Source organism: Pseudorca crassidens, chromosome 2, assembly GCF_039906515.1.
Source record: "Pseudorca crassidens isolate mPseCra1 chromosome 2, mPseCra1.hap1, whole genome shotgun sequence".
Taxonomy (NCBI): Eukaryota; Metazoa; Chordata; class Mammalia; order Artiodactyla; family Delphinidae; genus Pseudorca; species Pseudorca crassidens.
The window spans coordinates 159628871-159653765 of NC_090297.1; the positions used below are offsets into that span (position 1 = coordinate 159628871).

At 39.4% G+C, this 24895-nt stretch overlaps 2 protein-coding genes across 5 annotated transcripts; one reads left to right on the forward strand and one right to left on the reverse strand.

Moving 5' to 3' along the window:
• Nucleotides 1–105: 105 nt before the first annotated feature.
• Nucleotides 106–18126, reverse strand: HNRNPU (heterogeneous nuclear ribonucleoprotein U). Of its 4 annotated transcripts, XM_067729526.1 has the most exons (16): nucleotides 17272–18126; nucleotides 16331–16442; nucleotides 16169–16242; nucleotides 14095–14234; nucleotides 13423–13522; nucleotides 12980–13092; nucleotides 12371–12634; nucleotides 12072–12191; nucleotides 11609–11737; nucleotides 11353–11521; nucleotides 10840–11094; nucleotides 10347–10531; nucleotides 9915–9986; nucleotides 3815–3885; nucleotides 1649–1752; nucleotides 106–996 (listed from the first exon to the last, which is right to left on the reverse strand). In XM_067729526.1, the coding sequence occupies exons 1-14, from the start codon at nucleotides 17960–17962 to the stop codon at nucleotides 3838–3840; spliced, it is 2472 nt and encodes an 823-aa protein (XP_067585627.1). In that variant the 5' UTR covers nucleotides 17963–18126; the 3' UTR covers nucleotides 106–996; nucleotides 1649–1752; nucleotides 3815–3837. The 4 variants fall into 4 exon arrangements, with proteins under 4 accessions (XP_067585627.1, XP_067585626.1, XP_067585624.1 ...); XM_067729525.1 differs by having other exon boundaries at nucleotides 1649–3885; XM_067729523.1 differs by lacking the exons at nucleotides 106–996; nucleotides 1649–1752; nucleotides 3815–3885 and adding an exon at nucleotides 8343–9455 and having other exon boundaries at nucleotides 17272–18122.
• A 78-nt stretch (nucleotides 18127–18204) lies between these two features.
• LOC137220034 (keratin-associated protein 3-3-like) lies at nucleotides 18205–22939 on the forward strand. Its single transcript, XM_067729529.1, is given in 1 exon segment — nucleotides 18205–22939. A coding segment is annotated over 1 exon segment (336 nt). The 5' UTR covers nucleotides 18205–22089; the 3' UTR covers nucleotides 22426–22939.
• Nucleotides 22940–24895: the final 1956 nt, after the last annotated feature.

Here is a 24895-nt window from a genome sequence, read left to right on the forward strand (position 1 = left end):
GTTTGGTGCAAAGGAAAATACTGCAGAATTACATATTGTTCCATTAACGTGAAGACATTTATAATTCAACTGGCTGCCATTTAAAAAAAGCACCCAACACCCAACTAAGTCCACAGCATTTATTCATTCATTCATCATTTTTGGTTTAATAAATATCAACATTACTTAAAACACAGGCTTAGAGACCTTTCTGGTTAAGGAATGATAAGTATGAAAGAAGACACCAGTGGATAGGATTATGGCATTATTACTGGTCCTACTGATTATCACGGGTGAGCTAAACAGATCAAGGAAGAGATGTTTTGAAACTTTATTTTGTTCTTAATCCGTTTTCAGGATAGGTAGGGGCCTGCTCCAGTTCACTTCATAAGAGCAGTAGCATTTTCCCTCCCATGCTCACCTTCTTATGGCTGTCATTATGAGGGTTAGGGTACACAAGCTATATGGTTTACCAAATGCCCTATCGTGAGTGACACTGTCAAGCATATATGTTCTGAGAGATTTTTATTGATCCTAATCATCTGGCAGCCACCAAAGGAAAGACTTGGACATTAACAAGGGAAGGTTATTAGAAAAGAGAAAGAAGTTTTTGCAAGATCATCTGCCTGCCGTTACTGACACAAATCAGAGCTAGGTGCAGTCTGTATTATTCAAATTGATCTTAAACAATTATGTTAAAAATTCCATGTGACAGTCACTCATGTTTTAAAAGGCATGAGTTGGGGTGGGGTGGAGGAATTGATGAGTACTAATCAAATTTGATATTTAACAAGCTGTGCAGGCCACTTACGTTCTCAGCTTTAGTTTGATAACATGTAACATATGAAATCAGGCAAATGGATTATGTAAGTCAAGTCCCTTCCAGCTCTAGCACACTATGATTACGTCTTACCCTGAGTAAGAGAAAAATCTCTCAGCTGGTAAAAATTTCCAAGGCCTTCAATAATAACAAGGTTAGTTCATTTTCACAGCAGAATGACTGCATAAATTGGAGACCTGGATAAAAACAGAAGTTTAAATATAATTACTTATTTGGATTACTTTTCAAATATCATTTCATAAACTTAAATCATTAGCACTTTTTCTTCTTTACCTATTAAAATGATACAAAATGCATTAATGAATTATTGGACCATTCAACATGCTCTAGGCCCTTAAAACATTGCTACCAGACCTCCAAGGCCTCCAAGTTGATCTTGACACTTCCACTTCTGGTCCCTCCAGTCCAATCTTCTTCCACTCTGCCATCCAACTTCAAGTTCAAACTGCGAAGTTTTGCCAGTCCCACCTCCAGTGTACCTCTGGCCACCATGAACTGAACTCATACCTCTGCTCAAATTTTTTCACTTCACTTATAGTGCCCTTCTCCTACCTCCTTCTCTATAACCTTCCACTCTCTTGCTAACTTCTAGAATTAGGATCATCACCACCTTTTAGGCTCTCACACTACTTTGTTTCATGTTCCACTAACAGTAGTTGGCACTTCCATTGGTCACTGACTTGTGCTACAAGAACCCTATCTTTACATTCCCAACCAAGTGTCTGGTATAAAGCAGTCAACACATGTTAGTTTAATTACTAAATGTTCACTAGTGCCTCTCACCCAAAAGCTTACACTTTCCAAACTTAAGCTGAAAGAGTAACCTACCTTCCGAGCCCACTTGAAGCCTCCAGCTGCACTGCTTCCTTCATTATTCCATTAAATCCGAAATTTCACACTAGGTGATATAGCGGTAGGTACCAGCTAAATAGCTGATTAAAATAGAATTGTGGCAATTAGTAGGTTTAAAACTTTGCAGCTTATCATACCTACTTTAATTAACTACCTCTAAGTGCTTTATGCAGTTCCCCCCCTTCCCTCACCCCTCCCTCTTTGTTTTTCCTTGACTACTTGCTTTACATCTCAGTAAAAGAACCTCAGGGAATTTAAAATTAACTAGCTTTTCTCTGGACGTGTGATTTCTATTGACCAAGTTTGCCAACAAGAAATCTGACTATCCCTAATACCATTATTTAATTTGCAAGCATCTCTTCAGTCTACGTACCTCTACTCCATCGCTGGTTTCCCTTTGCTTCGATTTTATAATGCGAGGAGGTCTATATAATAAATTCAGGATTCCTGTTTATGCACTTTTCAGCAAAAAGCTAGGGATCAAATAGGGTTTGAATCCTTCTATTCCTAGGTAAAAATCTGTGGTGGATGGGGATTAAGACACCCCTTTAAAAGTGATGTTAACGTAAACTACTTTGGGAAAGCAGAATACCTTAATGAGGAAAGTAGAAAAATTACTGATTGCTTTAACTGTGGTTTTTAATAGTACTCTAGAATAAAATATCTTTGGGAAGCATCTTAAAATATGGTCCATTGGTCATCAAATCAGTTCAGTAATAATATATAATATCCTCTACCACCCAAATACTGGTATCTTACACGTTGTTTTTGTGCATTAAGTTCCATATTTAAATTTTCTTTTAAGACAGGCTTTAGGGACAAAAAAGCTTAGTTTTTTAATAAAGTATTACATTTTAAAGTTCATAATGTGAGCACTACTGATCAGTGTTGCAAACATTTGAGTCTTTTCAACCACTCTTTATTTTCTAGAGATTAAAAGATGACTTTTTCCAAGTATTTTTATCTTGAGAAAGCTACCAGTGACTATAAGTACTAAATTAAAAGTTTCTATTGTTCACTAAATGTTCACATGGACTTAACAGGCAGCTTATCTTTTCTACTCTTTTCTAGGAATAACTTTTACCAAGTTCTGTAAGTTGTAAAACACCTGTTATATATGGCCTACCCTTAGGGGATTCAAATTTGCATATACTGGTTTCTTAAAGGGTTAAGTTTTCATAAAAATGTCTTCCCCCTTAGACCACAAGGACTAGTCACGTGAAATGAAACGTGTTCTACTATCTAAATTCTAAGTTTGCTTTAAAAACATCTTTCTAGTTTGTTTTCTCTCAAATGAACAGAAATGGCTTTGAGTTTTTACCTTTTACTCTAAGTTGTCTGCTCTTCAAGTCTTTAGAGATTGCTTTTATTTGACAGAGTAGAACTGTATTTCACTGAGGAAACCCTGGTAGTTATATTTTCAGTCAGTACAGCAGCCAAGTCCTCTCACTTCACCAAAATACATTATTCTCAAGTATGTAGTGGGAAAAACTAATTTCTTCTAAGCTTCTTATTAAGTCTTTAAATAATTTCAGGGCAACAAGAAAGTACATGCTCTGGACTAACATAATCAAAGTCCTTGTCTTAAATTTCACTTCTTGATCTTTTTGTACTTTGATGTAAATTTACATCACTTCATTATCCAAAAAGATCATTTTCCAAGTTATTATAAGCTAACAAAAAGTATTTGTGCATTTAATACAGATACAGAAAGATTTTGGGAACCCAAGGACATAGGTATCCTAGCTATCTTTGTATTAGAATATTGTAAGGAAGTATTTCAACTCTACAAGTAGGGAGGATATTGAAACGATGTCTTACATAACATTAAATAGAAGGAATTTGAACCATTAGAATAAGGATTTAACCTTAAAGGGACTTGGCTCTATTTGCATGTACTGCCTTTAACCTATGCAAGAGGACCACCAATTGCTAACATACCACCAAATACCTCACATTTCCGGTATGCAAAAAGAGATACTAGAGAACCTTTCTTTCCTGTTACAAACAAATCTATGCACTTAGTTACTAATTTCTCCCTTTCCCCTGCCTTTTTAAAATAAGAGGAGTTCTAATTAAGGTGATCCTGGAAGCCCAGTATAACACGTGTTAAATGTACAAGCAGCAATTAATTTGGAATACCTATTGGAATCACTGGAACACATTTACTTGGACCCTTTTACTCTTCCACACAGCACATTCACATGGACAGACTAAGGAAAAGGAGATGAAATTTAAATCAGCACATTATTTTTTATTTTTTCAAAAAAAAAAAAGTAAGTTGGAACCTTTTGTTGTTCTTGACCGTGACTCTCCCATCTCCCTTAACTACAGACAACTGAAAGGATACCTTATTAACAACTACTTATTACAAAGTTATGTCATTACTAAGTTATCCTTAGTACAAAGTTATCCTGTCATTCAAGTAAGCTTCAACTGTTCTTCTGAGGTATTAACTTTATCTCACTTTCTCTGCATCTCTTTTTTCGTTCTCATGAAAGCCACGCAAGTTAAATGTCTACAGTGGCCATCTCAAAGTTCTTCATTGCTTTTGCTTTTTAAAAAAAAAAAAACAATTTTGGCTGATACTAATTTGTGGCAGTGCTTCTCAAGTGCTTGGCAAGTATAAAATATCTTACTAGGCAAAACTAATTTTACTTCTTGTAAGATCACAGAATGGAGTATTAGAGGACTGGCAGAAAAGAACATGCCACAACAGTTCAGTGTTTACAGGTTTTAAACACTATGCTAGCTTTCCAGGCCTGTAGTCCCTTCATAACATCCAGTTGTGCAGATACCCAAGCTGGGCATGCTCAGGAATAACTGCTGTGCCATTGGTGTTGCGCTGTGATTTTAACTGAAATATTTGAACAACTGAACAAATTAACAGAACAAATTAACTTTCCATAAGACATTTCTCCATTTGCCTGGACTGGTATTCCCACATCACTTTCAACTATAATAGTTTCTCATACCCACAGATCCAGTTTTGTTTAAAAGCAAAACCCCTGTTCCTTGTCAAGATGCAAGTATATGTTGATTCCTGGCATGAAAAGGAAAAAAAAAATTGTAATACTCCTAGGTGATAAAATGGTTACACATTAAACACACGATTAAGTTCTTGTCCCAATAACTCACCTAACCAAACGGATTACAGATGTCCTGGCCTATCAGTTATCTGCAACATTTACTCCCCTAATATTGGATCTACAATCACCAGTGAAAGCACCAACTGTCTACATAATGCCAACAAGTTGTACTTATTCAGCTTCCCAGGTGGACAGCACATTCCCAACCTAACTGCACAATTTACAGGTGTTACATTTTTTTGAGTAATTCTGGTTAACATTATGGGTAATATTCCCACCTATTTCCAGTCTACCATTCCTCATGGACTAATTCCTTGGGCAAACTAATTGAACATATCCTATCACCCTATATCTTCAGTCAATCGGCTAAGATGTGAAAGTATATATGCCTACTTATCTTTGTTAGCCATTTCCCTCCTACCTAAAGCTATTATTTTCTGAGATCCAGCTATCTGCATGGTTGAAATTTACTAAATGTGACCACCAAATAAAATGGCATACCTGATCAGCAAAATATATAAAAATTATATGTTAAGGTAGGTTATTTCCTGTTCAAATTCACAAGTTTATAGTTTAAGATTAACGTTAAGGTACTTGGGGATGCTGGGTTTTGATTTTTTTCCTACCTCAACACTAGGGGACACATACTACATCCATCAGTACTGTAGGTCATTTCCAAATTCTTAAGGATTTACTTTTCAAACATCAAGATTAGTATGGATTAATAAAACAAATGTCACTTCAACAGGAGTTAGGTGGACAATGTAATTTTACTATATGTCTTGTAAACATGTACCTGTAGTACTAAGTTAAGAACTAGGGATTAGAGCAGCCTAAGCACTGAACTGGCTAGATCTATTACCTGCATGTTTTAGCACAGAAGTTGTGCAATGACAAGGCCAAAAAAAGTCACATCTGAAAATTACCCAAGATAAAGGCTCTCCACATCACAAGGATATTGCAGTTTTACCTATTTTTTAGTTAAGGCAATTAATGATTTGAAGAAACCATGGTTTAACCTAGTAAGTCCAAATTGCTGTTTAGAGATGAGGCAGTTGGTAAGTTTCTAATTCAAAGCACTAATTTAACAGTCCCTTAAAACTCACGCATAAGCAAGAGTTCCAATACATAAACTAAGCATTGCAACTTATTGCCAGGCCATTGCCATTAACATACACCCTTACTTTCATTAACTATTACTAAAATGTTAAAACCTAAACCCATTTTTATAAAGTCCAGAGCCCCAGAAATATGAACAATGACCAAGTCTAGATTCAAAACATTTCAATGTGTAAGAAGGAAATTATGGAAACTAATGATTTTAAGATGTGTTTTATGTCTAATACCAGCAACTACGACTTGGACTGAAGATACAAGTTTATGCCTTCCTTAGTAAGTTTATTCTGGTTTAGGCTTTTAAAGCACATCAGAAATACCCTTACAGATCTTTACGTGTGAAAGATGCCTATACCATTGCCTTGTAAGCTATCAAAATGTTTCCTCATTTGTGCAATGGGATGGGTTATAAAAAACAATCCTAGGATAAAAGCCAATTTATATTAAGTAAAAGTTCATAGAAAAATGTCAATTTCCACAACTGAGGCGAATACAAAACAGTCTATCCATGAAAGTAAACTCCACAGGAGGTGAAAAAGAAATACTACCAAGTTACCTTTCCTCGAAAACAGTATTTTTTCAAGGAAAACTGTCTTTAAGAAGCTTTAAAATCTTGTGAGTGTTCAAGACATCTAGTTCCATATTTATTTTCAGACAGGATCCTAGGCAAATGACAGCTTATCGTTTCCTAGATTTAATATGGCTTCTTGTCACTTCAATGTCAAATTGATTTGACTCATACTTCATTTTTAAGATTTCATCTTGCTGTCTGGGTATCAGGGCCAGAAGCTGGTCTCAGCCTTCTAGGTCTGAGCCAGAGCCAGCCACCAAAGGCTAGATAGGAGTAACAAGGCGTAAACTACCAGCAACAAAGAAAACTTTTTACAGTTCCAGTTACTTTATGATTTCTAACTTAAAGCACTTTCTGTTCTTTCCTGATTAATGTCTTAGTAACCAATCTAATCCAATTCTTGCTTCAGGATGATAGGTATTAAGTAACTATATGCAAAAGTTTCTAGTGAAAGCACCCCTTAAACCAAGAGCAATCTCACAGGTGAGTTTTCTCAGGGTGTAATTGGGACATCTGTTCAGATAATTTTTGTTTATTCAGTGTTTTGCTTGCCATTGAGGGGAGGTAGGCAAGGGAAGGGGTGAACAATAAACCAAGTTTCTCATTTACAGATCTCGTTCTGCCAAACTTGGCATCAACTTTTTTTATTTGCTATATGGTGCACTCCCTCTTCTTAATTTCTTAAATACTCTCTAGGATTATGTCACTTCATACAAATGCAGGTGTTACTATTAATTCTGACCTTGAAACTGCTTCTTCAAACTTAACATTTTCCTGGGCATTTTTATCTATCCCATCTCTCTTCCCAAAATTTTCTGTGCTGCACAGGCATGACAGCCTACCAAATGTCACTTGGCCATCACTCTCCCACTGCGATGATTAGAATATGAATTCTTTAATAAGCAATTTTAAGCTAGAAGGTATATCCAAGATTTTTCAATAGCACCTAAACATTTAGGACACAAACACTGATTAGCAACAAACCTTACTCCCCCCCACCCCCCGCATAAGTCTATACAACCCCAGTAATACTGATGTATACTGAAAAGCAGACTCATGCAAATGGTTGCTTGCATTAAGTTAATTGCTAGAAAGACAAAAGCCCCTGAGGCACTATCTTGTACTGTTAAGTATTCCTATGGTTAACTGTAGGGTTATAGGCCAAAAAATTCTCAACTGAACCTACACCATCATCTGAAACTCAACTCCAGCTCATCCTTTAGCAAGAAAATTCCTAGGAGTATAAATAGTTAAAAATCTGATTTTAAATGGCTAAAACAAAAATCTAAGCAGTCAAATATAAACAAACCTATACTTACCAGAAGCAACCTAAAACACCAATGAAACACTAAACTGATGTCAAGTTTTAGTTCTACAGTTTGACTCCTGATTCCTCACCTCACATGAGTGAGGGTCCTTTAGAAGATTAAGTGTTCTGTGCAAACCCAATAAAATTACAATTAGGGGATCTAATGTTATCACATAACTACAGTTAAGTTAGCAGTGTTGTGTAGTAGTGACTGGCTTGCATGATGGCTTCTAAAAGCATCTGTTCCCAGAGTTTCATGTATTATATAGATGTATATATAATTATCAGTTGAGGACAGCCATTAGCATTTTGTAAAGATGATAAACTGAGTGTTAACTTCTCCCAGCCAGTACCTTTTCCCCTCGTTAAATGTTAAAAGTCATCTGGGCGGGGAGGGGAAGGGAAGCATTCAACTTTACTTCATAATTTAAAAAGTCAATTGTCAGTACACATTTAAGTTTTTAAAACCTAAATGTTCCAAGTACAGAGAATAAGCTGTCCAGAAAGCACACACTTAAATTTTCTCCTCTTGGGAGTTTCATAAAGGGATTTTGAACCTTGATGGCGAGAATCCCAAAACGAGAGTAAAATGAATTCTTTTTATTGCAAACAAACGTCTAAATTAATTTCTCCACCCACTTTCTTTAGAAAGAAAAAGAAATCAGCAGGCTAAGGAGATACCCATTCAAGAACTGACATGATTAAAAATTAAGATATAAATGGGTGACTCACAATTTCATTAGCTTACAAAGATGGTGGAGTTAACTACTACAAGCACACTAGTTATACAGTATTTTGTGGGAGAAGGGCATACAGACATAGCTAACTTCATATAGATCCCATTAGACAACTGGATTTACAACAAGTTTTTTTAATAAGAAATGGGCAAAGCCAGCTTTCTTTTCAGAATCAAAATGCAGAACAAATGGAAAAATTATGGTATTTAACCTTCACAAGTTTGAGCCTCCACAAATAATGCAACCAAGTTTTACATTTTTAACAGCCCTTCTACATACACTCCATCTTCTCTATCTTAGTTCCAAATTTTATCTTCATTCCCAAATATGCCAATTGCATTGTTACTTAAAAAGAAAGAGCCTTCCCAGTTACTGTCAAAAACTACTATTTAGCTTACCCCTCCACTACTCAGCAAACTACAGAGAGGATGGAGTGTAATACGAGCAGTACAGAGTCTTATGCAATTCATGAGGACCACTTAGTCCTTACATGAATCTGGTTGCTAACATTTCTATTATATTGTGACAATAACTCCCGACTGTTATCTCTGAGAAATGGGGGGAGTAAATTCTTAATAAAAGACACCAGGTACAAAGCAACATTTTACTTTTGTTGTGATAAAAAAAAAAGTCACATTTTACAGATAAAATGTAGAACCCTGAAATACTGACACATTCTCTTATCGTGCACAATGCTGAGGTTCTCTTACGATTCACTTTAAAACTGCAATTAAAAATGTACAAAAAAGAAAAGAAAAAAAAAAAATCAACCCACAAAGCTTCTAAAAAAGGAACCCGCAGGCACTTCCTCTTGTGGAATGTTTAAAAAGTTAGCCTACTAAAGAAAACAGTCGACTTCTTGTGAAGGTTTTGGAGAAATATGTATCAGTTCGTTTTATTTGGGTATTCAATAATATCCTTGGTGATAATGCTGACTCCATGGCTTCTGACCCCAGAATTGCTGTAAGAGAAAATTTTTTTTTTAAAGAAAAAACATCAATAAGCCACTCAAACTGCTTTTAGGAAATGACAATCTAATTCAGAGTAATTGCTGGAGACAAATTTATACCTGTCATACCTCTGATTTATCAAGCCAGATTTAGTTGGTATTAATATCCCATTATCAATACACATTACAAAAGGAAACACATTATGACTTGGTTAGTTTATACAATTAAAGCTAGCAGTAAAAAGAACCATATGTATTAAATACTATTTCATTTAAAATATTAAGTTACAGCAAACTCCAACCTATTTTGTCTTCAAAAGACATTATGGCTACAACTGCAACACAATTCACACCTTGCCCTGTAACACTTATAAACACTTCAATCCCTGGACAAGATCTTTTTTCAAGGTTGACTCTTACGAATTCAAAATACAATTAAATGTACAAAAAAGCACATAAGGAATTACTTACACCCTGCTGCCACTGGTTGTAGCCCTGAGATTGATTTTTGTAGCCACGATTGTTTCCTCGTCCTCTGAAGTTCTACAAAAAAGAAAAGAACCTTTAAAAAGAGCACAAGTTGTTAGGTTTGTATATGGGGCAGGGGGAGAAGAGGAGACACAGCCACAGAAATAGGTAAGATTGCCAGTCAGCCATTAACCTCTGAGCACTCTCTGCTGCGTTTGCTCTCAGGTGATTAACTTATTCGCTATGAGACATCACCTGACTTGTTGCTAGTTAATGCACCTGAAAAATCAATATAAATGAAATTGACTCATTTTACCATCACTATGCGTACATGCTGTGTTCCCAACTCTTTCTGAGGCTGCGCAACATATGCCTTTAACTTTCCAGACTAAACTATATAGAGAAACAGTGTATACAGGAATCTTAAATCATTACCTGGTTGTAGTTCCCTCTGTTAGGCATTCCACCTCTGTTGTAATTCCCTCTGTTTGAATAACCGCCTCGGCTGGGAAAAACAGGGCCACGAGGATATGGATAGCCAATTCCACCACTTCCGCCACCGCCACCACCTCTCTGTGGCATATTGCCCCTCCTATTATATCCACCACGATTCCCAGGAGCTAGAACAAGAGACGTTTCATTTAACAGTGTGTTGTTACCTTCTTTACACACGACTTAGGGTTCTTCTGGACCATTCCTTTATTTTATGAAAAAAATGTTTAATTTAACCATTCAACATAACCTAGGTGTGTTTACCATCAAATCGCATGAAGTATTTTACTATGGTTACTAAGACAGCTAGGACATGAGGATCAAAAACTTCCTATGTTAAATTCAGCAGAAAAACATACAGACCCAAACTAGAAGATTACAGATTACCACTTGTTTCAACATTGAACCAAATAAATACTACTCAGAATTAACTTGCCTCCTCCTCTGAAATTTCCACCACGCATATTGAATCCACCGCGCCCTCTATGGCCACCACCTCTGTTAAACTGGTTCTTGCCACTCTTATTTTTATTGCTCTTCTTTGAGCCTGTGTTCTGTTTCTTTTCCGGTGGAAGAGCTTTTTTGCTTTCTTCCTTATATTGCTCCAAAAGTTTTTGGGCTTCCTCCTTCTGAAGTTCAACATACGTTATTTCATCAAAGCACTCAGCTACTTCTGGCAGAGTGAAGTTTCCTACAAAACATTAAATCGTATTAACCTACAAATCCACTACATACACATTCACAATCCTAGAGCCTACAACTCTCAAGCAGCTTAATTCCTGCAAAGCATACAATATCTATTCATGTTTTAATTACATTTTCTTAAACAAGTGAAGTACGCTCATTTACAGAGTTAACTCCTGAAACAGTATTACTGACACAAAATTTAAGTTCACAGATATAAATCACAGAAAGATATTTAACATAACAGTAGAAATAAATTTCATGCCTTTCATTTTGAGGACTGCATGTTCCGGTAGGTCTTTTCCCTCTACTTCTGCTTTCTTCTGCGTTCTTTGCTTATAGTCTTCATCTTTTGGGCAAACTACAACAGCTTTTCGTTGGAAGCCTGCAAACAGGCACATTTTTCTCCTCTGGGCAGCAGCAGACACATTTGTCTTTAAAAGAAAAAAAAAAGTTTATAACCCCAAACATTAATTCTATAATTATCAGTTACTTTTTTCAATCTCAAAGCTGCAGCTCACCTGATCCAAAATGAAATTTCTCTTCTTACGGGCAGCAATCTCAATAAACTTTCCAAGACACTGTGGAGCTCTCTGCAACAGCGTGTTTAGTTTCCCAGTATCTGCCATTTGCTTCTTAAAACCTGCCACCTATTTTTAAAAGTTAAAGTTTCAAAATTTAGATATTGCCTTTTCTCATTGCTACAGAAAAGGATATTTTATACTGTAACAATACCCAGTGGCTTCAATTCATTTTTAGCTACTGGATAATCTGAGTCCAAAACCTTCTATAGAAAAGAGAAGGAAGCCTAAGCTAGCCATTGGAAGGCAGTTTACCTTACAGGTAAAGAGCCTGCTTAAATAACCAGTTTAACTGCCCGAACTCCTATCTCTAAGATACTAACACAAAATGAATAAAGACAAAACCGTTACCCCGAATACCTTCTAGTCTTAAAAATGCTGAAATCATGCCCAATCTACTTACCATCATTTTATCCATTATGGTGTTTGTTCCAAGAATGTTGTATTTACCAGGATTTTCTGCTGCATGTTTAGTAACCCAGGTAGTTTTTCCAGCTCCTGGCAAGCCAATCATCATAACCACCTACAATGGAAAGAATTCTTTAAATATTTTTTTTTAATGCACAAAAGCTCAGTTTACATATCTGAACTTTAACATGTATGGCAGTTAGTAAATTAAACAGAGCAACCATCCAACTCTTCTAAATGTCATTTTTGCCAAGCAAAAGCAACCTTCAAAATTCTTTTTTTAAAGTGACTTACTTCACAATCTTTCTTCTCTTCAGGCCCCTTTGGTCCTCTAACTCGATCCTCCAAGGGGACATTCTGGATAAAAGTATAGTCTTCAGGTATTGGAAAATATGGCTTTTCCTTCTGACCAAAATTAAACTCAACCGCACAGTTGTGGCACAGAACATGCGGGAAGAGTGGTCGTCCAGCAAGAACTTCCTTACTGATTTTGAAGGCAATGCCAAGATCTTGTCCATTCTTTGCATAGGAGAGTTCTACTTCATCACTTTCAAAGTTCTGTTAATTGGAGAAAAAAATTAAGGGGTTTTAATCTACTTCTTATAATACTTCTTTTAAAAAAAACTTCAAAATTCAAGTTAGGAGTGAAGCTTTATCCTGTAGAAAACATATTTAGGTTATATGTTAAAGAGCTTTGGTAACATTTCGTTATATACAACTAGAACACCTATATCCACAAGCAGAAATTAATATTGCCCTAAAAGACTAGATTTTCGGATCAACTTCACATTAAGTAGTTTTCAGTCAAAATGAATTAGGATTGAAAACTGACAACGATATAATGTTAAAATACTCTTATCTACTAACTTGCTATTTATATGTAGAAATTTAGCTACGACTTACAACAAAACATGTAATCACATCATTTTCATCAAACTTCTCTCCATAATCTTCAGTCTCACAGCTGCATGTTTTTATTCCTTTTAGAGAATACCCATAAGAAAATTCTTCTTCACCTAAGAAAATAATTAACTTTCATGAAATCAGTTTTTCAAAAGTCCAATGACCCACTTACATGTAGGGTTTATACTAGATATAAAGTTAATGAGAGCTAGGTGGTTATATAACTAGCTGACAAATTGCATACCATGGATAATATTCTATTTCAACCATCAGTCATAAACCAAGTAACCACAAAGAAAGAAAAGCTAAAATTTAGCCAGTGTCCATGTTATTATTATTCATCTCTAAAAACAGGCAAAAACTTTAGAATGCCTTCTAGTCTAATTACTGAAATCAAACCCTGAACACTCATGAGTACATAGATACTCAAATGGAAACTTTACCAAGCAACATTCCACTTGTGGTTAGTGACCAGCCAATCCGAACTTCGTGTATGTCAATATCTTTTGTATATAAATGCCTTACTGGGATCTTCTCTGTAACCTGGAAGTCAAATCATAAATGATTAAACTGTAAACGAAGGAAAATAAACCACTGAACCAACGCTGGTTTATTTCATTCGGGCAATGGGCTAATTTTTCTCCAGCTACAAAGTACAGAAAGATACCAACTCTACTCTTCCCCCTAACATTCACAAGAACTTCAACAACTGATGTAAGGGCTTTTAACTTGAAACGGAAAATGGTTAAGTACTTGATTAATTCACGTTTAAAAGAAAACATTGAAATTACATATTCTCAATACTCAAAACCAACTAAAGTATTCACTTAACATGCTTTTTCTCTGGAACAGAAACAGAAGCCTAACCAAATTTATTTTCAAACCCATGGTGGGCCTTTCAAGTGCCTGATAAAAAATGAACACCCTAAATAAAAATTAGGCTGGCTCCGTATGGCAACTTCTAACATAACAAACATCCTAAACTGTTACAAATCATAGATTCCAAGTCCCACAAAAACTTGAAAAATTACAAGTTCCAATGACATCTAAGTGTCAGGGAAAAACTCACAAAGGTTCTTAAGGAAAAAAAGACATCATCACAAAATTGCATTTACCTTCATCTCAAAACAGACTTTGCCTTTTGACACACCATAGGATGCCCTTCCTCCAGCCCAAAGAAAAGCAAAACTCTCCATAGTAAGGGAAGAAGCACTGAGGCGATCTCTTGATATTTTAAAATGTAGATCACAATTATCTGCAATTATATCAAATACCATATTATTTCTTTTGATATCCAATACAAATGTATCTGCTATGTAGACAAAACTTTATTAAATTTTCTCATATTTCTTAATGTTGCATACATTTTTACAGATCATGCTGTTGTTCGAATTTTCAGTTCAAGCCCCGCTCCCACCAAGTCAATTCTTGCCAAATTATGAACTAGAGCATACACTACCTGTGCAACTAACAAATATCGAGGTTTAGTATGTGTATTTTAAGTATATAAAATAATCAAGACAATGTGACATTAATACATACCTGCTCTGCTCTTTACCTTGATTTAGAGGCAAGCAGTAGAGGATAGCAGGAAATCAAAGTGAAGCATGCCAGACCAGGTAGAATTTACCAGTGCCACAATAAAACTGAAGGGAGGCCATGATCACGTATTTTAAAATACGAGTATGAGCTGTTGATCCTGCACTTTACAGGGGCTCTAGATCTTAAATTGTTTGCTAAAACTTGTTAAGGCAGTTTCAATCTGCAAAATACAAACCTGGTCATCTAATGCTGTTACTACTACAGCATTTTAGGTCCCCTTTCCCCAGACTTGCCTGTTAATCAACAACAATGGGGGATTACACACTTTGGAATAATCCAAATCCAAAACGTCTTTAACCTAGCTACCTTTGGGTCACTGGCTCATTAGCATGCACCTTCTGAGTTCTCAGTCAAGGGAGCTGAAGTTGGAAAGCTACTGGTGATATGAAATTAAATCTACAGTTTGGAATTCTCCTTAAATTAGCTTTGTTCTTTTATTCCCGATCATCACTAACAGAATTTTCAATTCAACCAATTGTGTTTGAACCCAATAATGTACTTAAATTGATATCCCTAGGTGAGGAGCTAAAAGCCTTTTATAATAGTATTACCTTGCCAAATCATTGCTTCAGTATCTCGCCAATATTTAAGCAACTGAATTTAACGTAAAACATTCAACTACTCTTCCATGGGCAAGTCTTTTAAAAAAAAAAAAACAAACACTCCACTATCTCAACTATGCAGTAAAGCGTATGCAATAAGAAATCAAGACTTATATTTACACTGCCTTACACATCTAAATGAAAACCATATGTATTCCAAAACATGAGACTCTAAGCTTCAACTCCTTAATCTACAGGACAAGTTGACACCTTACCTCTAAGCAATTATTTCTACCCTTTGTTCTATCACAGAAAGAATTGTACTTTCTGATCACTACACCAAACGATTTTTTTTTGTATTAGAAAAATTAGGAATCTGACAGCCAAGGCCCATTTAGAGGTTTGCAATACTTCCTCATACTCAATTGCAACCCAACTGGGTAAAGTAGCAGTATTTACAGCGCTGCCATTGATACCATTCGCTGCTGAAGAAAGCTAGTGGCCCAGTGATAGCCCACTGCTGCTGCCCCAGGTCTTTGGAAGAAATCAACTTAGCTTAAAGCAGCAGCTACTGAACTGGAATTGAGAACAAAAGAGCAGTTATTGAAAAAGTATTATTACAATCTTTTAGAATAGGGAATATAATGGCGTGCTAACGGAAAAGCCATTAATATTTAACTAAGCCCAAAGAGCTCACTTAACATAATCCCACAAAAAAATGACATTTATCGTAGAAGCCTAAATAGACAAGTTATAAGTAGTCTTACAAGTTTCCATTAGCTAGACAGTCAAATATTGGCATTAATTTCACATTCCTACAAATGAGAACTTTAAAGCCCTACCAAAAAACATCAAATTGTTAGAGCCTGTAAAATTATCAATACAACTACTGTACTAAATATTAAGTGACCAGAATCTGAATATAAGCCATCATCTTCCTACTTTTAAAACAGCTGTTTACACGTGTTAAGTTTTCTAATATTTTGTAACCAAAAACCACATTTGACAACTGGGGGAGGAACGGGGGAGAAACAGCTTCACTTACAAGTATCAAGACAAACAACTGTGTCGTCGAAGTGCTCATCTTCTTCTTCAACAGGTGGCTGAGGAGATTTGGCTCTGAAAGACAGAATTGTCTCCTGATACAGCTTTCCCCACCAAAGCACAAAGAACAGGTGACAAGTAACACTACGTTAACATCCTCTACCTGCTATACTTGTTCTCTTCAATGTACTCAAAATAGCCACGGCCATGATCTTCTCGAGGTCTTTTAACACCTCTCTTTTTATCTCCGCCTTTCTGTTCTGTTTTGCCGTCTCCTACAACACACGACACCCCTTTATAAGAGACCACGCCGCAACAAAACAAACAAAAAAACCTATTCTGTTTTGACGCCCCAAAAAAGCTCGACTTTCCCCGTTCATTTTTCTAAGTGTTTTCTATCGACGACTCAAATGAGAATTCAAAGAAAAACCCGCTTGGAACTGGACTAGAATTAGTGACGCAGTCTAAGGACATTGCTAATTTCGCCAACCTACTCGAATATTCGAAAATGCTAATGAAAACTCAGCGCGGCCCAGGGCCGAAGCCCACGTGTATCCCAGAGAGAGTTCAGGAAGGGGGGAGGGGCCGAAGCGCCCCGCCCGCACTCCCCTCCCCCACCCGGGCCCGCGCTCCCCGCGGCCGCATTGTACTGCTCGCCGCTGGACCCACCCGGCCCCGCCCGCCGGAAGTGACGTCACGCCGAGCCCGGCGCGCCTTGCACAATACCGCGGCCCGGAGCCGCCACAGCGCGCCGCCGGGGCCCCGGGCCTCCCCTCCCCCCGAGACATGTGCCCGCACTGCGCGCACGCAGCACGGCGGCGCCACCGCGGCTCCTCCCCCTCCAGCGGCAGCTGCAGTCCCCCCCCCCCACCCCGGCTCTCCAGCCACATAATGGAGGCGCTGCCGCCGCCGTCACACACCGAGCAGAGGCCTCACGTCTAATCCGGGATTCCCCCCCACCCCCTCGCAGGGGCCCCCGCCCCCCCCGGGGGCTCCCTCCCGCGGCGGGCTCCCTCCTCCCCCAGCGGGGCTCCGGCAGGCCTTGGCACGGTCCCCACCCCGCGCGGGCCTCCCGCCGCGCGCAACCAACCACGCAGCACTCACCCGCCGCCGGAGCCCCGGGGCGACCGCCGCCTCCGCCGCCTTCCGCCTTCTTCTTACCTCCCGCCTGCTGCTGGCCCTGCCTCGCCCCGGGCGGCGCCACCGTCACCGCGAACAGCGACGTGGGGCCGCTGCTCTTCCCCGCGGCCTCCTTGGCGGCCCCGCGCTGCTGCTGGGGCTGTTGCTGCGGCGCCGCCGGCGGTTGAGGCTGCTGCTCCCCGTGCCCGTTCTCGTCGCCCGCGGCTTCCTCCTCGTCTCCGAGCTCATCCTCCCCTTCCTGGAAGCCCTGGTCGTCGCCGTTCTCGTCCTCCGAGGCGGCTTCCTCCTCCTCCATCGGGCCCGAGTCGGCCGCCCCCGCGGCGCCGTTCTCCTCCCCGAGCTCCATCTGGTCGCCATCCAGGGCGGCTATCCCTTCCTCCTCCTCCTCCTCTTCCTCCTCGTCGTCATCGCCGCCTGCCGCGGCCTCCTGCTCGAGGCCTGCTCCCGAGCGCCCGGCGGAATCCCCGCCCAGGTCTAGGCTGCCGTTCCCGGGCTCCATGGCGGGGCGGCCCCCGGCCTCCTCGTCGTCCAGCGCGGCCTGGAGACGCTCCATGAGCTCGGCCTTGAGGCCCTTGTCGGACAGGCGCCGCTTCTTGAGCTCCTCCTTCAGCTCCGACACCTTCAGCTTTTTCACATTAACAGGCGAGGAACTCATGGTGAGGCCCCGATTCTCCGCTAGGCGCTGGCTCAAACTCGGCTCCGCTCACTCGGCCACTGGCGGCGGCTGAGGCTGCTCCTCGGCCCAGGCGGCGGCTGCGGCTGCGGCTGGAGCTGGGTTGCTGCTGCAGAGCGGATCCGCCTGGTGTCGAACGGCGCCAATTCCTTTCACCGAGTTCGCGAGGGAGACGCGGAGACTCGCCTGGCGCGAGCGAGCACGCAACGTCCTCTCGCAGGGGCGGCGCCGCGCACGTAATATAGCCGCCCCGCCCCTGCGCCGGCTGAGCGCCCGCGCTCGCCCCGCCCCTCCCACGCCTGTTCCCCCCGCTCCCACCCGAGCCGCGGGCCGGGAGCGCGGCGACGCGCACTGCGCTTGCAACTGGGGCCGAGCTAATGGAGGAGGAGGAGGAGGAGGAAACTTCCTTCAGTTAAACCGACCCACTGCAACATTTATCGGCCTTTCCAGCTCTTTGGTGGCAGTACTCGTTTGCTATTTGCCTTCCAGCCCGGAGGCTGCTTCTACCCAAATGCTTTCGGTCCTCAACTTGGCATTTTCAACTCGAATCCGCCACCTTTTCTTCCATTTTAGATTTGTCTTATCTATTTCTCCAGCTATTTGTTTAGAACGCCCTAAAATTTTATTTCAATTTTGATTTGTACAACGCAAGTTGGCAATTACTCTACGCAGGGGATTTTCTTCCGTTTAATATTTGGTTTAATTTTCCTAAGTCCTGCCTTGCGAATTGAATTTTAAACTCGGGAAGGGCCTTCCTTTTGTCTCTCCCATGACCCCTGATGCAGGGTTTGGGAGATAAAAATGCTTGCTTTTGGAATATGCATACTGCAAAGCATATACTTTACAGGCCTTGTCGTGGCACTCCTAGCCAAAGAAGCCTTGTAAGCCTCAGAATTGCAATTCTGTGTTTTCTTTACCTACCAGAAAGACGGATCACCTTTAAGATTTATTCTGTCCAGTTTAGGATCTGGTCATCCAGTTATGAAGTCCCCGTAGTTAACAATGAGGATGAGACCCAGCCTGGTCACACACTTTGATTCTATTACTTTTCCTATAGGAATACTTCAGGCCAAATTATGCTGAAACCCTCATAAAAGCTCATGAAAAATAAAGGGCTGTGATTTTGTAAAAAAACTATCACTCTCGAAAGAAATGTTATTTTGGTGTGTCTTAGAAGTTTAATTTTTCTCTTACTAAGTAAGAGGTGTGTTATGTTCTTCAAGTTTTAGGTAGGAGTGCCAGAACTTAAATATGTGATAGAGGTGAACGTCTTAAACCCCAGAGAATCTGCACAGTGGTTTGCCAATGTTCCAGTCTAGTCTATCTCTGACTAAGGAGGTCAGCTATACCCACTGTTTGGTGCTTTAGCTGTCACAATAATGCTGCCCCAATTTTAATTAGAACTTTGGAAAAATAAGCATGTGAACTTTCTCCCATAGGCTAGTATGATTTAACTGATTAATAAATTTTATTTTTAAAGTTCTTTTCAACAGCTTTTAAAAATCATGTATTTTACCATGCAGTCATATATAAAGATGAAAGTTTAACATTTGTGAAATGATTTGAGTTGAAATTAATGAATTATGTATGGTATTAGTAATTCTCAGTTCAAGTTAATGAAGGTGGAAGGGATAGCACCCAAAATAGGAACTTCTGAATGGTGCCAAAAACTCATTTTAGCCCTTGGTTGTAATGTCCTTGGAGCTTATAAACAGGTGACAAACTGGAATTTGAGCTTTTCAAATTCTTTGCCCTTGTTCAAAATAGGAAGAGAACTACAGGGGGCTTAAATGTTCACAAGCTGGATAATTAGTCCCCTAATGAATCAGAGTTAAATATAGTTATTATGATGGTCATTTAAGTTTATGTGCCCTTAGATATGATTTACAATTTTAAGTATTAGTGATATGAAAACAATTTCTATTTAACTGGAAAAAGCCTATGAAAAATGTATATCTAAATACCGATTTATAACAATTGTTCTTAAATCAGTTGTAATAATAAACATGAAATATAACTTTAGATGGGCATGAGAAAATTCCATGGCTTTGCCTCCAAGACCTTTGTAACCTGGAGATCATCTTCAGTCTGCTCATTTTATGGCCCAGGAAGCTGAGGTCCTCCCCCCACCCCAGGGTTCTTTCATTACACTGGGCCTTCTTAGACAACATTTAACTGAGAAACAGTTTTTGTAAATACTCAAACAGCCATCATCTTAACTGTTTGGCCTTTTTACAAACAGGTGAAATCTACCATTTAACATTTTATTTTACCACTTGAAAGTACAAATAGTGACTTCATTTTAATAATTGTTTTTTCTTCTTATACTTTTAATGCTGTTATGATAGTCCTGTTCTACGGAGACCAGTAAAAGTACAGATCACTGTCTCTAAATTGCTGAGGAACCTATAAGGAACTTGAAATCCCCCCTTTTTGAAATCCTGGAGACTACCAAGAATACAGAGTGGAAAAGGGGGAAAATTAATTCTCAGTAGCAAAAAATGATTAGTGAATTACCCATGGGTAATAGACCTATGACAGGGCATTAGAGAGTTAGGGTGCTCAGAATATATAGCTCACATTTTGAGGTTGAAGCAAAGGCACATACCTGAATCTGTAGTTTGTCACAATAATTCACTCAGCAAATATTTTTTAGCACCTCTAAGACAAGCGCTAGGAATACAGCAATGAACTATGTAATTATGCCTTCATTCTCGTAGAGTTAGCCAATAAATAAAATAGAGACGGTAACAAGTACTGCAGGGCAATGTAAAACAGGAGAGGGGCAGGGTGTGCTGCAGTCATGGGATATTTTCAGTTATAAATGGGGTGGTCAGGGAAGCCTAAGAAGTAAGGTAACATTTGAGGTGGAGAGAACAAAAAGTAGGCCTGAGGTGAAAGATAGGCAGGGAGATCGGGCAGGTTAGGGAGAGGAGGGGAGATACAGATTGCCAGCAGCCTTGCCAGTGTTTTTTTAAGGACTTTGGCTTTTGCCTCCAGTGAGAAGGAAGAAACTGAAGGGTTGTTAGTAGTGAAGTGACAGGAACTGACAAGAATGCTAAATTCAATGGACTCAAGATGGTATTCCATCGGTTCATTATTTTCCATTATTTTCCCACCAAGAGGGAATTCCCTGGCGGTCACAATCCATCCCAATTTAATAAAGGAAGCATGAAACACGCTGAGATACATTATCCCATCTTCTTACGAAAATATGAGAAGTCACGAGTACCTCCAAATTATTAAGTATTAAAAGTACACTTTCATATAGACTAACAGGAAAGCACAATCAGAAGGGAGGATGTTTCAAATTCTGGTTAAAAGTACAAGGTTAAAAATCAGACAGAACTGGGTTGCAGTCCCAGCTAGACCACATAGTGGCTGTGTGATCTTGCGCAATCTATTTATCTCTCTATACCTGAGAGTACTCATGTCTAAAATGATGCCTGCCTCATGAGGTTGTTGGGAAAATTCAGCGAGATAATGTAAACTCTGAGTACAGGGCTGGAAGCACAGTAAGAGCTCAGTATATATTAGTCTTCATTAGCTATGTCGAGCAATTTAATGAACTTAAGAAAATCTAGAGTTGGATTGTTAAATCTTATTTAGGAAATTATAACTATATATACTTTGTAAATTGTCAATGAATTGTTCATGGTGAGATGTCAGTCTGGGAAAAAGTGAAATGAAGTCTGGATAGGAGAGTGCAGGCTTCACTGCTAGGCCTGGCACTGTCACTGTAACCAGCTGTGTGACCTTTGGCAAATTGCACCATCTCTGGATGTTCATTTTCTCATCTATAAATGAAGCAGAGCAGACTAGAAGATTTGTAGAGCCTCTCCAGGGAGAACCTTCTATGAGTTTCCTCTTTGCTGACTCCAGACTGTCAATGGAGGAGCACTGTTGAACTTTGAAATATTGGCTATTCATATTCAGGTTTTTACTTGTTACATTCAAAACTTTGCATTAGAGTCTCTAAGCATTTTATAATTAAGTAGTAGACATGAAATTTGAACTAGTGTATTACAGTTTTTGAATTTTAAATGGTACAAAATACTCCCGTTTACTTTAGACTTGGATACCACAACAGGCTAAAAGGTTTAAAGTAAATGGTTTCTGCAAAAGCAAACCAGAGTCCCAATGCCATGGCTTGCTGTGCTTCCCGTTACTGCCGCAGTGTCCACACCGGCCCTGCCACCACCACCTGCTCATCTGAAAAATGCTGCCGATGTGGAGTCTGCCTGCCCAGCCTCTGCCCACACACGGTTTAGTTACCGGAGCCAACCTGCTATGACAGCTGTCCCCCACCGTGCCGCATTCCTCGGCCCTGTGTGCCCGCCTGCTTCGTGCTCAACTCATCCCAGCCTACCCTAGGCCTGGAGACCCTGAGCCTCACAACCTTCACTCAGCCCTGCTGTGAGCTCTGCATCCCAAGCTGCCGCTGACCGATGACTGCCTCGCTCAGTGCCTGGAGATAACACTGAAGCTATCTATTCAGCATTCACTTGCCTCAGTAGTTTATCAGACATTGAGGCAGACCAGATGGCCTAGATATGCACAGCCTACCTTTCATCTTAATGGAAAGAAAATCAAGAAATTTTAATGGTTATTTGGCTAACCATTTGGTTCATTTGGGCAGGTGAATGTCATCTATTATCAAAAGTATTGATATCTATAAGACCTCAGACTGTTTGTTTGTCTGTTTTTTCTGTCTGCACAGCTTGTGGGATTTTAGTTTCCCAACCAGGGATAGAACCCAGGCCCTCAGCAGTGAGAGGGTAAAGTCATAACCACTGGACCTTCAGGGAATTCCCCAGACCGTATTTTGTTGGTCATGTTGCTTCCTAGATCCCATTCCTTATATTGAGTATTTTCATAGAGGAAAAATAATTTCTTGATGGGTTTTCCAATAAACTTTATTTCTGTGGCAATAAATAAAGTAAATGGTTACTGTTTGAATCATCTCATCTTTGATGTTATGAATCTCTGTCTTCACATAAATTATATAGCTTCTGTAGAATAAGATGTGCCCATTAGAAAGCTGCAGGAAAACTAGAATAATGTAGTTAATAGTAAGATATCAGGGCTTTTCTGATAACTAAAATATTTACCAGGTTAAGACTAATTAACACTTACCAAAACTTATACCGAGGCAGGTTGAGCAATGAGGAGTTTATAGAAAGTGCACACTGTCACACGCTACTGGTGACTGGCCAGTATCACAGTACCTAATAAGAAAAGGTGAAGAAAATATTTAGACCATCCTGAGCCTAACAGCCAAGAATGAGATGAAAGACTAAAGGGATTATTATCTCATAAACTCTCACCTTCTACTTGCGACATAATTATCTGTCTCGAAGTTAGTCTAAGTTCCTTGAGGGCAAGGAGAGGAATTTGACTTTTCCAGCACCTGCGCCGTGTCTTCCATCAACACCAAGAGGGAATTCCCTGGCGGTCTGGTAGTTAGGACTCCACGCTCTCACTGCCAAGGGCCCGGGTTCAATCCCTGGTCAGGGAACTAAGATCCCACAAGCCTGCAAGCTGTGCAGTGCAGCCAAAAAACAAACAAACAAACAATCCCAAAACATTCACCGAGAGCCTGGCACTGCACTGGGGAACAAGATGGGGGCTCCGAAATGAAAATATCCTCTAAAAATGTGTGAACTATACTGCAACCCTGACTTGAACTAAAGGATTTTTGATTGTAAGAGAGAGTTATCAAAAAATCAAGCAGAGGCTGTAATAATAAAGTTTATTCAGCAGAGTCTTCTTGGCATAACACCAGCAAAATAACTAAATAAATAACAAGTAAATTTCTTTGCAAGCTCGGCTTTCCACTTGGCTATTATTATTGTGGACACCATCAGTGAACACCACCAAGGTTCGTCAGTGATCCTAAACTAAACTCTTAGAACTACTGAACAGATTTTTTATGGCCCATAGATTTAATTACATGTCCAAGTCCTCCCCTCTACATTTATAGTGTACTGTACAATTGCTTCCATCTAGTGAAGCAGGATTGTGTTAAAAATGGATTTCATACTCATGTTTAGAGGAGCCAGGCCCAAGGCTGTGTAGTCTATTTCTCTATTTTAATGCTCCATCTTTCCTTATCCATTTCCTTGTTAGATAGTAACAACACAAAGGTAGGGACTTCATATTCTCCATAACTCCAGCGATATTGCCAAGCACCAGATGCTCAACAAATATTTTTTTACTTTATTTAGAAGGTGATATTAGACTATGAAGAAAGTCTTCCAACTCCAGATATAAGTACCATGCAAAAGTATCATCCAGAATCCATCAGTTGACTATGATCTGGAAAAGCACATAGAGATGACACATAGGAGATTATTTACCAGCGTTAACCAATAGAGTTGCCACAGGTAGCTATTTAAATTAAAATTAGTTAAAATTAAATAAAATTAAAAATTCAATCCCTCAGTCACATAACCACATTCCAAATGTTTCATAGCCATTGGTCTCATACTGGACAATGCAGAATAGAATGTTTCCATCATCACAGAAAGTTCTCTGGGACACTGCTGTTATAGACTGCTTTGAAAGTACAACTTACACCAAGGGACCAGCCCTGGTCTCTATGTGGCTCAACAGCCAGACTATATGGAAAGGAGCTTGCAGTTTGGACATAAATACAAGCTATAACCAGGATGCTATGGGACACTGGTGCAGCTACATGGGGATCCAGCCATGTTGACCATTCGCTGAGCCACTGTCTATAGGGTTCCCATGGTATAGGTCTGTACACATGCTTGCCCACCCACAAACATTAACACATGCGAAAACAAAACAAAACCTCACATACACCTTCAAGAAGTCAGTTGTATGACATTTGCAAGTAAGCAGTAATTAGCTAAGATTATCTTATATCATATTCATTATTCTATATACAAA

Coding starts and splice junctions, on each gene's coding strand:
- HNRNPU (XM_067729523.1), bottom strand. CDS start 17,962: ATGAGTTCCTCGCCTGTTAATGTGAAAAAGCTGAAGGTGTCGGAGCTG. Junction 12,192..12,370: donor AAGAGAAGAAAGATTGTGAA/GTAAGTCACTTT, acceptor TTTCCATTGTAG/GTGGTTATGATGATTGGCTT. Junction 11,095..11,352: donor TGCAGTCCTCAAAATGAAAG/GCATGAAATTTA, acceptor AATGTTTTGTAG/GAAACTTCACTCTGCCAGAA.